Source organism: Petromyzon marinus, chromosome 20 (assembly GCF_048934315.1).
Source record: "Petromyzon marinus isolate PM22_M1 ecotype Great Lakes invasive population chromosome 20, UKy_Petmar_22M1.pri1.0, whole genome shotgun sequence".
NCBI classification, from domain to species: Eukaryota; Metazoa; Chordata; class Hyperoartia; order Petromyzontiformes; family Petromyzontidae; genus Petromyzon; species Petromyzon marinus.
Genome location: NC_133686.1, coordinates 6,755,366 through 6,772,407, shown reverse-complemented (window position 1 = coordinate 6,772,407; position 17,042 = coordinate 6,755,366). Strand labels below are relative to the sequence as shown.

At 48.5% G+C, this 17,042-nt stretch overlaps 2 protein-coding genes across 3 annotated transcripts in view; both read right to left on the bottom strand.

The window, feature by feature from the left end:
* The window catches only part of LOC116944158 (uncharacterized), a 258,499-nt gene that overhangs the window by 27,997 nt on the left and 213,460 nt on the right, over positions 1–17,042 (bottom strand). The window lies entirely within an intron of this gene.
* Positions 8,588–17,042, bottom strand: part of LOC116944157 (rho family-interacting cell polarization regulator 2-like) — a 97,989-nt gene continuing 89,534 nt past the window's right edge. For both annotated transcript variants that reach the window (XM_076068271.1, XM_032957636.2), the window contains exons 19-22: positions 15,950–16,173; positions 14,853–14,936; positions 11,255–11,363; positions 8,588–9,363 (exon numbers count right to left, since the gene is read on the bottom strand). In XM_076068271.1, coding sequence (XP_075924386.1) covers positions 9,251–9,363; positions 11,255–11,363; positions 14,853–14,936; positions 15,950–16,173 — 530 coding nt within the window. In that variant the 3' untranslated portion in view covers positions 8,588–9,250. The remainder of the gene's footprint in view (positions 9,364–11,254; positions 11,364–14,852; positions 14,937–15,949; positions 16,174–17,042) is intronic.

The following is a 17,042-nucleotide window of genomic DNA, read 5'->3' as shown; positions in this document are numbered from 1 at the left end:
CTGAAAATCTCTATCCACTGCTAATGTTGATGGTGATGCTGCTGCCACTCTATCCACTGCTAATGTCGATGGTGATGCTGCTGCCAATCTCTATCCTCTGCTAATGTTGATGGTGATGCTGCTGCCAATCTCTATCCACTGCTAATGTTGATGGTGATGTTGCTGCCAATCTCTATCCACTGCTAATGTTGATGGTGATGCTGCTGCCGATCTCTATCCACTGCTAATGTTGATGGTGATGCTGCTGCCAATCTCTATCCACTGCTAATGTCGATGCTGCTGCCAATCAGGCTATGTGGGGGATCTTTATTTGAAGCTTTCGTGACTGCAGGAATCCATACTCTTTGGTTCTTTCGGTAAAGTCACGTAGGCTAACACCCATTTCAAACCTTTTAAAACAGTCTGCGCCAGCAGCAGACCAATGCTTTCCCACCTGATGACGGACGCTTGTGTTGCGCCGAAACGTCGTGATTTATTTTATACTATACCTACGTGACTTTACCGCAAAGAACCACCAAAGACTACGGGCCCGGCAGCTGTGTCTCTCGGTCTCTCTGCAAGTTCAGCCCGGTTTATTTTGGTATAGCCCTGTGGTGCCATTCGGCTCTTGAATCGGGTGCAACCACAACAATCAACAAAACACGAACAAGAAAAAAACATCTTACAGTGACTGTGTGTGTTGACCGTGCACAAACTTCGCTCCCCACTCATCGCTTCGTGATGTCGTGCAGGGAGAGCCGGCGATTACCTTCGTGCTCCCCCTAGGTCGACTCGGCCTCGAATGAGTTACCCCGGTGCGCTGCGTGTGACACCAAAATTAAAACAAACCTCATCGCCACTGGGGGAGACAAAGGCGGCCGGGCGTGGTTGCTGTTGCACTCACCGCCTCCTACCCCCCCCCCTCGACTCGCGTGTCACAGTGGCGGCCTTCATCATGCTAGGTGCTGCTCGCTTCACAGCACTCGGCAACGAGGAGTCTGCTAGAGGCCACACGTGGTGGGGTTTGAGAATCTTTTTGCCTTGCTGCTGTAGTAAAAGTGTCGCGTCGTTGAACTTCTACCGCCCGCCGTGCGCTAAGGCCAGCCGCGTTACATCAATGCCCCCCCCACCCACCCCGCAAAAGCAGCAACATTACTCACCATAAGCCTCACACTATTGTACAGCCGTGGGGGTGGTGGTGGGGGGGCAGTCCGCGACTTGTTGGTTCGTCACCGAGCAGTCCGCCGAACCTCCCGAGGGATCGCCGCTCTGTGAAGACGCGGGGTGGCGGGAGGGACACGCCGGCAACCATGGTGGTGGTGCGGGGAACGTTGAACGCAACTCTCTCGACGGATCGCAACTCTCACAACTCTCTCTTCGCTCGCAACTCTCCTCGCCCGCAACTCTCCTCGCCCGCAACTCTCCTCGCTCGCAACTCTGCAACTCTCTTCACTCGCAACTCTCCTCTCTCGCTCTCTGCTGTCGCTGGTGCACTGCAAGGCCCCGCGGGCGGCTGGCGGCCCCCTGGTGGCATTTAGTGCCCCCCAGCGACAACACACGACAACAACAAGTGTGAAACCCCCCCCCCACCACAGCGACAACGACAAGTGTGAAAACGCCCCCCCCCCAGCGACAACAACAAGTGTGAACACCCCCCCCCCCTCACAGCGACAACAACAACTCGCCCCATCAGTGCAAGAACAATCGCTGTGCTGCATCCTTGCTGCACTCACACAGAGACATTGCTACCCTCGACCGTCATCGCTTACAGACAGAGAGAGAGAGCTTCTCTAACCCCGCAGCAGCAGCAGTGCCCGATTATCCTGGAAGCAAAAGCCGCCGCTATACCACCACCGTGGCCGCTATACCACCACCGTGGCCGCTATACCACCACCGTGGCCGCTATACCACCACCGTGGCCGCTATACCACCACCGTGGCCGCTATACCACCACCGTGGCCGCTATACCACCACCGTGGCCGCTATACCACCACCGTGGCCGCTATACCACCACCGTGGCCGCTTTCAAGGGGCCCCGCGCTAAATGCTTTCAAGCGATCAATTCCGGTTCAGTGATTCTGCACTTGCTCTATTACTATAGTACTATACCGTCTTCAACTTTTACGAACGACTGGGTGTTTAAGGTTAGCGATTTGTCGTATTATCCGGCTGTATAGGAAATGAAAAATATAATTACTTTACTATGCAATTTAAACATTTGTGTTTTAATGTGTGTTTTCTTTCAATTTAGGGCCCCGTTCTAACATACAGTATGCTACAGGCCCCGCACTAGCTTAATCCGGCACCGCGCAGCAGCACAACAAACACAGCACACCACATTACCGTAGCCGCACAACATTCGCCTGCACTCACTCTGGTGCCATCTCTCCCTCCTGACCACATCCCCATTGGCAATTTTCACAACGTCCTCGTCGTCATCATCAACTCCAAAGCCATTGCACCCCCCAAACATTTTCAGTGCTGCGATTCAGTCGCAACACGAGGCCCCGTGACATATGGGGCGGGGAATGTTGCAGAACTGAAGCTCGACAATTTTTGGTAGACGGCAAACCTCTTCAGCTGCCCTACCTGCCCCACGTTGCCCCAAACCGCTGTAGTGAGAAGTTATGAAGGCACTGCTGGATCAATGGATGGTTCGCAGCGCGATGTCTCTTTTGGCTCGGATGGGTCGGTCAGTTTTGCCTTCCCGAAGCTCCAGCGGGCAACTGGTTTGGATGTGATCATCGGAACTTGAGGCCGATGTTGGCCTCTGTGGATAAGCAGGAGGCCATGGTGATCTCTGGACACAAAGTAGAGCTCTGGGCCGTTTCCATCAAGCGGAGTGAAAACTGCCTCTCAGTTTAGGGTCGAAAAGCAGATCGCTTATGGATCGATCAGTCCTTGATTTGATCGCCTGCTTCGTTGGTTTGTGGAGTAACCCCGTCGTTGCGTGTGGTGGCTGTTGAAGTCACCCACGTTATAATCGATGGATGGGCCTGCGAGAGGGACCATTGAAGATGAGCGAGGACTCTGGCGGTTAGTACACGTTGGCTACCAACACCTGCCCGATTTTGATGATGATGGCCGATGTTTCGTTAACGATGAATTCTGTCACCTCATAATCCTGTAAGGCTTTGCCTGATGTAAGTGGCGAGGCCGTACATTGTTTTTTTATGGCAGAAATTCGATATATATTTTTTATAGTTCGTGAGTCGGTTGTCTTCAGCATGGGTTTCCTGGAGCGTAACAACGGCGATGTGTTTTTTCTTTGCTTTAAACTATTGGCGAGCACATCACACTTTACACGCGAGAGTCCTTCCACGTTTAGTTGACATTAGTAATTGCAGGTCCCACTCTTCTGTGGCTGGTCTTTTGACCCCAAAAAAGCACCGTGTTTTTGGACGTGATTTACACTTGAAATCGAATATAGAAAAATATTCCCAAAGAGGCCGAAGTGATGGTATTCGTTGTGCGATTTGCCACTGAACAGGAGGGCTGCGTGAGGTTTACCTTCTCCCACCCAATACGGCATTGGGAGGTTGGAAGTCAAGTGAGGTCAAGTCTATTTGTTCAACCAGGTGACAACTAAGGAGTGGAGATAGACTGGGGTCACGAGGCCCTCCCTCTTCAGAGTCCGTCGCCTGAGCCTCTCCGACGGTCTGGGTCCTGGTGCAGTCACACCACCTGCACACTCGGCAGCTATGCCACGGATATATTTTAAAAAATACTCGCAGTAGAGCAAATCACACGTTAAATTAACTAAATTGTACGTGAACCTGAATGCTGCATTCTTTATTTACCTGCCAAAACTAAAGTTACAGCAGTCGGGGTCAAAACTTCTCACGGACAACGCTGTTGATACGATCACATCTCACCATTCCTTCCTTTCATCGGTTTGATTCTCGAGTCGTCGCGAACTTGAGTCTCGATCTCCAAATGAGTGGGAGGCGCTCAGCCATTAAAAATTGTAGTATAAGTCCAACCAGAAGACAGTTCCCGTGATTATTAGGGGCCATCCATTTAGTACGTACGCATGGAGGGGGGAGGGGGTTAACCCAAATGCGTACGCTTGCGGATGGGGGGGTCTACTGACAATGTACGTACGCATAGCAAACGGGGGGGGGGGGATGAAGCCTCGATAATAATTTGTCTACATTGGCCTTCAAATGAGCCACAGTTCAGTTTATTCAGCTGTCAGACCAAGTACTGCCGGGAGAAGTGGGACTGTGGGAGAGGTGTCACTTGTATGCCACCGTGCCCCTGACTGCAGCTATCACACAGCTCAGCAAAATAAGTGGCCAAGGTACGCAACTTAATTATTTAATGCGGCCAGCGGTGGACTGTTTGCTTAAACACGTGAATATTATTAATCATTGATCGTTTCTGCGTGGATTAAATATCGGCCGTTCTATAAGATTTGGGGGGGGGAGGAGGTGTAACAAGTACGCGTGTGTACAGGGAGGGGGGGGGTCAAGTTGTCAGATTTTTGCGTACCTACTAAATGGATGGCCCCTTCAGCTGCGGGGCGGTACTCATGTGCAGTAAGTGCTAATCGCGTGCAGTAAATGTTAGCATCGCAACACAAGGAATTGCAAGATGCTATCGCCGAACATTGTAATACTGTACTACGAATACAATTTACGAGCATTTCTTTTACCACCAATTCGAAAGCGGTATACTTATGGTGTCGGGAATTCATCAAACCTGTGCGAATGGATGCCTCGACCTGCCACATCTTCCATTAGTGCTTTCTCGTCCTTCACATTTATTTTACAATCTTTTTCACATCTCAGAAAATCTCTGCGGCCTTTGATCTCTGCTTCATGATGGCAGACTAGTATGAAACTGTAGGGTCGTGCTTTTTAACGTGTTATTAAATTATACATGTTCAACTAATGAAGTGTTAATGGAATCCGTTAGGTGTTAATTCATTTAATTTAAATGTCGAATAAATTATTGAAATATTTTACAGTCTTCGGGACATCCCCCATAATCAGAAAGGATCTACCCGACAGCCGACATTTGAGAAGATTTACTGTTTTGGAACATTGAGGCAAGAACAGATCCTTGCCTTACCACAGAATTTACCTATTTTTAACGATAAACTGAACTATAAGCATTTTTATCTTATCAAGAAAGGCCCACTGGTGATATAGCTCTTTTTCAGAAGCGATCTGGCCACAAATTATAGCTCAATGAAATGGCTTATCGTTTGCAAATTTATAGCAGCCGAATAATCTAAACACATGTTTCTAAATGCGGAAGGAAAAACCGGAGGACCCAAAGAAAAATTCACGCGACCACGGGGAGAACATTCAAACTCCAAATATACAGGCGTCAGGGTCCGGATCGAGCCCACTACCTACTCCATGCCAGGCGAGTCAGATCGTCTCGCCACACTGCGACAAATTCGCAGGGAAGAAGTCGGAGCTATTCACACCGCACTTCACAGCATGCTCAGTTACTGAATAAAGACCAGTCATCATATCGATAATCTTTTTGGATTTTAAAAGTCACTGGACCTCCCAATGTGTCTCTTGGAGCACCAAATGAAATCAACATAGGCTGCAAACAACTTTTGCCGAAACTCCCAACGGCGCTGACCAATGACACGAAGCACTATAATTCAGCTAACCATTTTCTTTTTGGGTGTAAAGCCAGACTGTTCGGGCTTCTGAGTTGACATCAATGTAAGGCGGCTCTTTGCGAGAAGCACACCGCACCAGATACTGAGACAGAGAAACACCACCGTCCCGTTTGTCATTATTTTCATTCCGAAGATGAATGACGCCTCGTTTCCAGTCAACTGGAATGATACCAGACTGCTAGACGGCACGGGTCAGCAGTCAGAGCCACAACGCTGCAAGCGTCCAACTGGGAAAATAGCTACTAAAGTACTTTGCCCAGCGGTATCCTGCCCTCATCAGGATCAGACGAGATATAATTATCAGCTGCCCTAATAGAAGCTCTCTGAGGCAATGGCTTTCAGAAGCGTAGGAAGGTGCAGGACAGGTCATTTCACTAGTTGTGGTTCTCGACTTTGAAAACAAAACTCTGCACCCAGATTAATGTCCCTCCTCCTCAAAGACGATTTAATATTACCACTGCTGCCTGTGCAGATCATGTCCCCTCCAACCAGGCTGCACCACACTCCTCTGTGGTCTTTCTGTAGAGAAAACGTTCCTGGAGAGAAATCGTTCTCGTCCTGGACTCAACTTTCATGCAGCGATCGGCCGCATACAGAGCGTCTCGCTTAAACAAAACAAATCTCTCATTTGATCAATCAGGGTCTGCCAAGCCACCGAGCTCTTCAAAGCAGTTTGAGACAGCCCAGCAAACGCTGAATGCGTTTTGTTCCCCCCAAGTTTACGTCTGAGGGACCAGACCTCCCAATCCTCTTGGACTTTTATGTAAACCCTGAGAATTTCCACAAAAACCGGTGGTCAGTGTTGAACATTACAAAAGACTTCAACCCAGAAGGCATAGGTAATTTGGGGGTGGTGTATGGACAGTTGTTTACATCAGATCTGACGCAAGCACCAAAACATTGCAGATGACTCTGCAAAAATACGTGTGAACCGGCATTTACAAGGGGGGGATGCAGAGAGCACAAGACAGGGATTTGTCTTCAGTCAAATATGTAGTGTTCAGACTCAGAGATCGAGAGACGTGCATTGTTAGTCAGAGCCCGGATATTGCGGGTCAGATGTTATTGATATGCAGGCATATCTGCAGCCCAACATATGGAATATACCGGCCTTTGAGTTGGATTTGAGAATGAGCCCTGTGCTGTTTGTTACTGGTCACTGGATGGTTTTGAACCTTTGGGCCCGTGCTCAAGTAACTGTTTAAAAAAAAATAACATATGTGACCACCCCTTCCCTCCCCTCACCCTATATAGGGTTTTTTCTAAGATCACAGAAACCAATTATTTTAGGGGGAATGTCAGAATGTTGATGACAAAAATGTCCTTACTGTAGTCGCAACATCTCGCCTGATAAATTAAAGGCTGCTGGCTCTCCAACTTGTTGTCAAGGGTTACCAATATGTTGCAGCATACTTTGATGGCCCACATTCGGCCGAGTAAATCCCATGGACAATGGAGGCTGCAAAGAAATCATATTAAGTGAAATGCCAGCAACAGTCCAACGTCCGTAATTAAAAGACAGAAGAAGCATGATTTCTCATTTTATTTAACACGTTTCTGATGTGCGCGTACGCTTGTGCGAGTGGTGTTAACGAGTACTGTCACGTCACCATTGTTTACAGCTCAAACACAGCAAAGCGTAATGCGTTAACTCTGAAACACACACACACACGTACATAAGTAATTTAAATAAGATAACACTGACAATGCCACATTGGCAGGCAGCACAGTGCAGTCATCTGTTTTTGCAGCCTCACATTTAATTCAAGCCTGGGAAACTCCAGGCCTTGTAGGGCATACGCAGTCCAAACCTTCCATGTAGTAGGGCTTGGCAATTCACTAAAGGGGCCTTAACGGTAGAGTGAGCACACCACGCTAAAGGTCACTCGGGCAGTTGAGTGAGCTGCTCGGAATCTGAAGGTTGCGAGTTCAAATCTTGGTTGGGAGTTGACTCGGCCCATAGTCCCTCTGTGACCATTGAAATGTGTACCCATTGTGGGGAAGTGAACAGTGGTTTGTCCACTGTCATAGAAATGTGGAATTACCACAACTGGCTCAGGGGTATAAACAAGAGAACTGCCTGCTTGCTAATTTGTAGCAAGAAATCACTTTACTTTTTTTGGAAGAAAAAAAACCGAATTGCTTTTCCCACTTGTGGTCTCATGAATTTTACACGACCGTGAATTTCACCAGTGCGACGCATAATGGATTTCTGTTATCTCAGTACGTTGCGCGTTACAACGTGAGTATATTCAACCAGGTGGCAGCACTAATAAATATTTTACCTCTTTTGTAATGGAGACACAGAGTGACTAGGGTCACATGGGGACAGTACTTTACCATTCACGTTTGTTTTGCACTGCGACACTGGCACGCACAACTTAAACACTGATGCAGAGTTCAATGCTGTTAGCCAGAGAAATGGCAAGAGTGAGCTTACAATACTGTGTTGATACAATGGTAATCAACAAAAAAATATATACATCAAAATGACAAGAAAGTGCACTATGATTTTTTGTTATCAAGTTATTTCTTTCTTTGCCATGTTTAGCTACTGAAGTTTTCTACCATATTGGGACCGTTGATATTTTTTTTAATCCAGAAAGGCAAACATCACCTGTCCACAATTATTCACCATTTAATGTCCTTCACATGGTCCAAGACTTGTCGTTCAGCATCGTGTCCGACGTTTCGCTCCACATGCTGGGAGATTCCTGAAGCAGCTTTTTTCAAGTTCTTCAGGTTCCCGAAGAAGCTCCCCCAGTACGTGGAGCAAAATGTAAGAGACATTCTGCCAAGCAACATGCTGTACAACCCACGACCTCACTGAAGGGCCATACAGCACACAACTGCAAAAACCCACGCGATACCTTAACACCACCTCCATGAAGTCATATCTGCCATGTGTACCATCACATATGTTATAAGTCACGTGACTGTAACTTTGCTCATTGATTGGGCAACTGCTTGGTCTACCATCAAGCTCATTTGCAGGTTATAAATACGGCTCTGTAAAGGGCAAGTAGAGGGGCGTGGGGGGGGCAACCTGAGTTTGATTCCCGGCCAAGGCTGACATCAGTAGCGAGCGATGTACAAACTGGTCCTGGGTCACCCCTTCACCAGCCAGCACCGGACAGTGTGATGAAGTATGGTCAAACAACCCCCCATGACCGATCAGGCATAAGGAGGGCCTTCATCCAGCAGCTGATCAACAAAGGGTGTAAATAATTACTTATTATTATTAAGACCAAGTATCATAGGGGTCAAAGAGCAATAGTGAACACTGCAGGAACACAATCATCGCCACCCACTACAATCGTTATATTTACCATTCTCTTTCCACTGTGCAATAAAGGATTTACTGCGCTGACACCTTCTACTTCATTCACTAGTAGCCACAATCCTCATCACTCCATTCGTGTGCCTTAATTTTGATGGTCCATCTCTCCTTTTTCTCGTTCCTTTATATACATCCATTCCAGCTTTCTGATCCCATCGATCATCCTCTTCAGTCGCAAGCGTGGCGGTGGCTCCGCGAACATCAGCAATGCGTCACCGCCACCTGTCCATCTCCCCTCAATGGCGGAGCAACCAGAGAGCTCGAGGGAGCTCGTCACACGCTCCTTACAAGGAGGTGCCATGCAAGGGGCTTCCGTTGATCGACGAGCCGGAGAGGTCCTCATCGTTCACCACGTCACCGTCATCATCACTGTTGGAGATGTGGCCACTGCACGCAGCTGAAACACAATGGTACGGGGAGCACTTAAGCGTTCGTCATAGTCTCGAGCAGCGTTCATGTTTGTTAGCTAGATCAGCAACAAAAAATATTCGTCAATGGAGTGTGACTTATCTATGCCCCTCAGCAACATTTGACAAAATAATTGACTATTTAGTTGACAAAAGTAAGATGACTAAATTAAATCCAGTCTTTCGACTCGCCTAAACATACAAATACAAAAAATGGAAAGCCATAGGCTCAATGATAATACAAGTAGAGGGAATCTAGGTGGCTGGGTACATAGCGCATTCCCCTAACTACTGTTCAACCACTTCACCCCCTTAGAGGCTTATGGACTAAAAAAAAACATTTTACATGGAAAGACGCACATCTGTCTCGAGCTGGGCTCTCCGATTTCTCAAGTAATCAATTCCTCTACCGATTATGGGTTTGATTGTTTGATCAATCAGATAACAGAAAAAAGTATTCTCTGTTCTCACATGAGCCACTGGACGAGAGGGGATAGGGCAAAGCTTGGTGATGGCTTGGGTACCATCGGCTGTGTCACTATGGATGTAGTTTGCCAGGGGTTTCCTGCCTTCAGAAGGCAGGGTGTGGAGGCAGCCGCTATTATTAAAGGGGCATGAGTAATTGAGTTAAAAATAATTGAGTCAATTACTATTTTTTGTCGATTCATTAACTTAACCGACCAATTATTCCCCGATCTTCGTCCGTCTCCGTGTTATTTATTATACTCGAAGGACTGGTTGGGGACGATGTTGTGAAAATAAAAACATACACCAACGACAGGGGGTAGCAATAGAAGGGAGCTATTTAACCTGGGCTACGTGTTAAACTAACCTCTGGCCTGCTTGATAAAACAATGCCTTGCGATTTAAATTGGCCTGCGAAGGTCAAAGTGTAAAATTACAAAGACCCAAGGGGGAAAAAAAACGTGTTTCTTAAGCCACCTTCAGGACTCGCAACATTCCCCATCGAAGTTGCATCACTTGAAAACCGACGCATCGCAACGACGCGTGCACCCGGTGTACAGCAACCCGTCTCGCTAACAGACCTTAAACAGCAGTGAAGGTGCCTTCTCCATCCAGCAGCGGATAACATCACGGCTAATGACGAGGCAATGGTACGAGTTTGGATTTTTTGTTATGGTTTCACCTCCACTGGGGTTATTCGAGGACAAGCACGCGCTTGCAAAAAGCAGTAACATTCCGTGAACTTCCACCTCTCACCATGCGCAACATGCCCAGCCCCCGGTCCTTCAGATGTTGGTTGAGCCTCACCTGCAGCGGAACCGTCTGAACGCTGGGTGGCGCCAACGAGACATGAGACATGAGTTGTGAAGTCGACGGGGGAGGAGCGGGGCGGGGGGGGGACGCAGCTCACCCTCCGAATAAATCGATCGCCACACGTTCGCGTTTTGCAAAGACACGGACCATTGGCCGTTGGCAATGTGCACTTTGTAAAGTGATCTCGCAATGATGAAATAATAATGTACGGCTATTTGTCAATCCGTTACTGGATGGTCTCCCCCAAAAGTCAATTCTATTTTCAGGGTTACATATCATGGGACCTCCCTTGCCATTATCAAAATATAAGAAATGTTTTACTATTTTTGGCAATAACACAGGTGTTAAGATGTTAACCAACAATCTCAAACCTTTTGCAAGGAATCATGTCTGCATTAACCACAGAAACTTGTGGTGAAAATGCGTTTCGCCAGTAATTACAACCAGCTTCATCAGGCGACAGCCAGATTTGTGGAGAAGTCCACCTGTTTCGATATGGATGATGTTGGTCGCGAAAGACTGTTAAACTGACAAAAATAGGTATCATTTATTGGTTTAACAGAGTGACTTATGGATTATCGGATGAATTCATTCATCAATAACCTGGGTCCGCAGCTGGAGAAGCATCATGGGGCTCAGTGTTATCTCCCGTGGCCCCGGCCATCTCTTCCTCCTGTCCGACAGCATTCAGAGAGGAGTTGCAGTCCAGCACCTGGTGGGGTTGTCAAATGTGTGAGGCATATATTAAATACATACAGTGGACTGCATGTGGGCCAGTCAAGCAAAACAAGGTCCAAAATACTAATTCAGTGGCCTCGGAGTCAGTAATGTGCAACTGCAGAAGGCCTCATCCAGCAGTGGATATAGCAGTGTTCAGCTTCAGAAGACCTACGGTGAGTCCAGCACAGAAAGAGCAGCCATTCACATCAGGCGTGTAGTATCCTCCCCTCCACAGGCTCGCGTAGTGGCACATCGACTCGCAGAGATCCACACTCAGAGCGTGACCCATAAAACAGAGTTCAATGGACTCGCAGAGACCCATAGTCTCACAGAGACCAGACTGACAGCAACCCACAGACTCAGACTCCAAATCTCACAAAGGTGTCACATGCTCACACAGACCCACAGACTCACAGAGGCCCATACACTCTCACAGACATACAACAAGCACACAAAAAGAGCATGTGATTTGCGAGATGAGTGCAAGTGATGAATGCACCCGTTAAATATCTATATAATTGCATCTCTCATGTCCACATTGGGGAGGCCTAGCGGTCTAAAATGAAGGGAATTCAAAATGATCCTAATAGGCACACAGTCTCATAATACAAGCAGTCATGCGTGTCGGTTTCAATTATTTATGATTCATGAACATGACATGCAAATGTTACCTTTAGGCTAACGGAACGAGACAGAACATACAAGAGGAAGCATTCGGTACGGTACAAATTAAACTTAACATAACTAAGCAATTCTTTTTTTATTTTACCAGGCAAGCCCCACCGAGCTATATAGTTATTTTTCAGAAGCGACCTGGCCACAAATGATAGCTCAGCAAAGTGGCGACTAGTCACGTGGACATTTACAGCAGAGAAAAATAGTGTAAACGCACGTTTCTAAATGTGGAGGGAAAAACCGAAGGACCCTGAGAAAAATCCACGTGCCCACGAGGAGACCACAGACCTTAAAATAGACAGGCGTCACAGGGTCGGGATCAAACCCAATACCTCCTGTATACCAAGCGAGTGAGTTAACATCTCGCCACAGTTGTTCTGGACGCCCCAATGCGGCAAACTGGGCCTTCTAGTCCCACGAGAGCATTGCCTTTACGACCAAAACGTCAATTCCCGGCCACCAATTAAAACGACACAAGTGGTTAAGAAAGTATTTAAATACCTGTGCCTGTATACCCTTAAATAAGCACGGGCAGCTGTTCAGAATTGCTTATTCTCCCACACAGCGTAGAATCCTCCATGGGGCCGTTCCGTTTTACTAAACAAGTCCTGCTGAACATTTCCATTGAACCGTGGTGGATTCTGCATGTCTTAATTTGGCTTTGGCAAGTTAAATAACATAACTGTGCTCCATTTCCAATGCTGTGCAGGTTGGTCCCCAGTTTTTTTGCCAAGCACTTTATATTGATAATTTGAAACAGCGAATGTTTGCCTTGGATGGAGAGGGTTGGCGCATTGGTTAGCGCGCTGCATTATTAACCTGCGACTGGAGTTGGATTCCTGGCCATGGATAACATCAGTTGTGAGCGACGAGTCCAGGGTCCCTCCATCTTATCCAATCCACACTGACCAGCGCGGTCAAGTATGGGCAAAAGGACAAAGATCCTCCGTATAGCCTCAAGAGACTTTTGAGGCAAGTTCTGTTTGCAAGCACCTAAGAAGGGTGGCACAGCACACGAGGTGGTGGGTGGCCAGTACCACACCCGGCCACCTTTGTCTCTCTCGTGGCAATGTTTCAACATTGTGCCAGATAATAACTTGAGGCTGAGTCGACCTAGGAGAGGCCCAGGACCGGATCAGATGATCGTCACTGATGTTGGTGGCCGTAAGCGGGAATCAAACTCAGGTCACCGGGTTCATAGTGCAACGCGCTAACCGTTGCACTACTGCTCCCCGTACGAACACACAGAGAGATCGCCCATGTCACCCACATAAGTGCTGTCAGTGAGCACCTATTAAGACCAGTATTTCGCACGGTGGGTTGGTGTGGCCATCATCATGGTAATTAAATACCACACAGGTTCTCATCATGCAAGGCCATTTGGACCTTCGGGTGGGCTCAGGACAGGCTTATATAATGACCATTGATGTTAGTCATGGCTGGGAATCAAACTTGAATTCTGTAGACAGGCACACCACTCATGGTATCTTCCCTCGGGGGGTGGGGGGGGGGGAACATATCGTGTAGTCAACGCCAGCGCGGTTGTGTGCAGATGATGAATTTGTGAGGGGGGGGGGGGGGGCAGCAGCCACAGCAGCAGCGCACCCCTCCCAGCACGACTCCGAGAGCTAACCACGGAGCGAGACGGCGACCCCGTAATTAATTTCCCCGTCGCTTCCCAGGGAATGGCGGCATGGCCGGCGAGGCGTGCGCCAACTCGGGTTCACGCGGCCGTGAAGCAATCCCACCGGAGTGAGCCCAGTGGCATAGCCATCGAGTGTGCAGGCGGTGCAACTGCATCGCGGGGCTATGGATACCGCCAAGCTTGGGTTTTCTGGATTTTTCAGGATTGTCCCTCTTTTCGAGGTAGCTGGTTCTCCTCAGACACATGCAAGTCTTCCCCAGCACACTGCAACGTCCATTTTCTTTGTTGGCAGTTGCGCAATAATGCACCACTCTATAGAACGCGTTCGCACGTAATTCTCCCCTCCGAGATTGGAGAGGTGAGATATTGTTCTTCCCAGCATACAAATTGTCCTGTTTTTTTGTACCTTGGAGGTGGCAATCCGAAATGGGAGCCGACATCCTGAAGGGGCCTAGATGCCAGGCTACGAAGAAGGGCGGAGGGGGGGGGGAAATGGACAGCGGAGCCCCGCAATGCCACTGTGAACGATGCTGCTTCCCTGTGGCCTAAACGTGCAGCCTGTGAGAGATTTACCCCCCCCTGGGGAGTGGATATTGCAGAGCACTTGACTCGCAATGAAAAGGTCGCAGGTCGCGAATTAAAATCACGGTCAGGGGTCGACTCGGCACATCATCCCGCGGAGACGATGAAATACGCGCCACCCTGCGGGAGGTCAGTCAGTGGCAGCCGACCCGTGGAGAGAAGTGCGGTGGTTGCTGGGCACGTGTGCTGGTGAATGGAGTGGTAATGTTTGTGAGCTCGTGGTAATGCCCCGTGCATCGCAGCAACCAGGGGCATATGGGTTAGATTTTCGATGGGCGCGCCTTTTTGCGTGGAGTTTGTATGTTTTCGCCCCTGCATCTGCATAGGTTTCTCTTCTCTGGGTTCTCCGATATTCTCCCAGAGCTAAAAAAAACCCCACAACAATGTAACTCTTATTGGCCAGAATATCCCAATGCTCAAAAAGCACTCAACTGGAATTACAAACAGCAGCAACATTGCTCACTGCTGTAAAAAAACCCAGGAGACATTGCCGAGTCTCAATATGCAGCGAGACTTTCCAGAGCAACAAGCGCAATAGTAACTCATTAAATATCAAGAATAATAATAACTCGGGCCCACCTGCAGGCAGCGTAGGGCAGTGGAAGCTGCGTCGAGGTCCACGGAGTCCTCGCTCTCCAGAAGCTGCACACAGCTCTCCACGATCTACGCGCAAGTGCGGAAAACACAGATCCCTCCCCGTCATACAGCCTCCGTACACACGGTCGTTAACACAAGCAACGACGAAAACGTGCAGGAAAGCGCGGAGAGAAAGCGTGCTGGGAATTGCGTTCAAGGACAGAAAGGAGAAATGAATTGGTAGAACCTACGCAGAGATTAAGGATACGATCTCGCGCAGTTAAGAAAGGTAAACAAACCATTCGGCGATGTGTCATTGGACCCATGTGTTGAGTTTTTCTTTCGTGAAGAATAGTGATCTTGGGCAGAACACATGCATTCCGTTGCTGTGTTGAGTGTTTCTTTTTGTGAAGAATAGTGATCTTGGGCAGAACACGATGCATTACTATGGATGTATTTTGAACTTCTTTTGCACTGTCCATAGCCAACCGTGCTAATTAGAATTGCGAGAGATAACTATGCGATGTTCGAGAGTAATGACGGAGTGGCAGACATGGAAACAAATGCGTCCGAGAGGACATCTATTGTCTCAATGTATCAAATCAGGGGGGGGGGGCAGTAGGTAAATTCGTTACACTTAAAATACCTTTATTACTTTGCTCCACCTGATATCCGGGAGTTGATTCAGCCACACACTCCACTGAGATCTACCGATGATGCCTTACTCAGTGTGACCACGCTCCAGGGCACGGCACTGAAGATCTGGAATTCCCTGTCCTTGGAGATCAGGATTTCGGAGTCGATGGAGACTTTTTTAGTCCTGGCTGAAGGCTCCATAGTCTGTTTAACAAGGCCTTTCTCTCAAGTTCTCCATCTCGTCTCTTTAGCCTTTCCTCTCAACGGTTACTGCTTATTTTCCTCTTTTAAATGCATGGCACGATGGAGATTCATCGTCTTAAGGGCACCTCACAAAAATTAACGATTATTAATCAAGTTGCCTTTGGTAAAACACCAATAGTCGCGTACGCCGGGGTTAAACACGGCAAAGCTTCGGGCAGGCCTACACCACCACCATCACCGCCACCACGGCCACCACTCACCTTGTCCCTCGCCCATCCCCTCCCCGCCTCCCTCAGCGTCTCCGCGGCGACGTGCCTCACGCGCTCCCTCTCGTCGAGCAGCGCGCGAGGCGCCGCGCGCACGGCCCACGCGCTGGGGGGGGGCGACGTCCGGGTGCCCGGCCACGTCTCCCCGAGGTGCCGTGAGCCCCCCACGGGGCTGAGGTCCGGCTGCTGGGTCGACTGCAGCTGCTCGATGAGGGACACTGGGAGGCACGATTAGGACGGTTGGCTCCGAAATAAGTTCGAAATGTCTACATACATAACGGAGCCCCCAACAATAACTGCCACTCGCCACTCAGTGGCCGTGACGACATCGCACACCCAGCCTGTGCCAGGCTGGGTGTGCGCTGAGGCCACGTGAAGTGTCGAAGGCTCACTGGCAGGAGATCACGGGACGGATTCAGGCGAAACGGGTTGACTAACAGAGCCATGCGCACGTGCTTTGCGTGCCAGTGTTGGTGTGTTGTGGGGAATGGGTAGCATCATGGTTACCACTTTGTGCGAACAAATCCGGCGACCCGACATCTACTCTTGGTGGTGAATGTGAACTGGTGCTGAGCCTACCATAGGTCAACTCAGCCATAAATGAGTACTTCGTGTGGTGTGTAAACATCAGCACTGGGGAGACAAAGGCAGAGAGGCATGGTGTTGGCTACTCACCCCACCCTCTTGTGTGATGTGCTGGCCTTCATAGGTGTTCGCTAACCACATCCTTCCCCAACAGTCTGTTAATTGGCTACATGGGGGGATCTTTGTCTTTGGTGTGTGTTGGGGCTAATTATAGCAATTAAATAAAACACGTTTTAACAATTCATCACAGGCCATAAGGCACAATGTGTCCAGCGGCCAGCAATAAACAACACTAAATTATTCAAAGCAGATTTTTGGGTTCGGCGAAGTAATTATCTGGCCAAATGTGTAATAAGACCCTCAGAATTAAGCACTATTAAAATTGTAATGGATAAGCGTTAACGTCTCTTGAATTGAGCACGGTGTTTTATTTTTCGATTTAAAGCTTTCGTGACTGCAAGGATTCATCTTCTTGGTTCTTTCGGTAAAGTCACGTAGAATG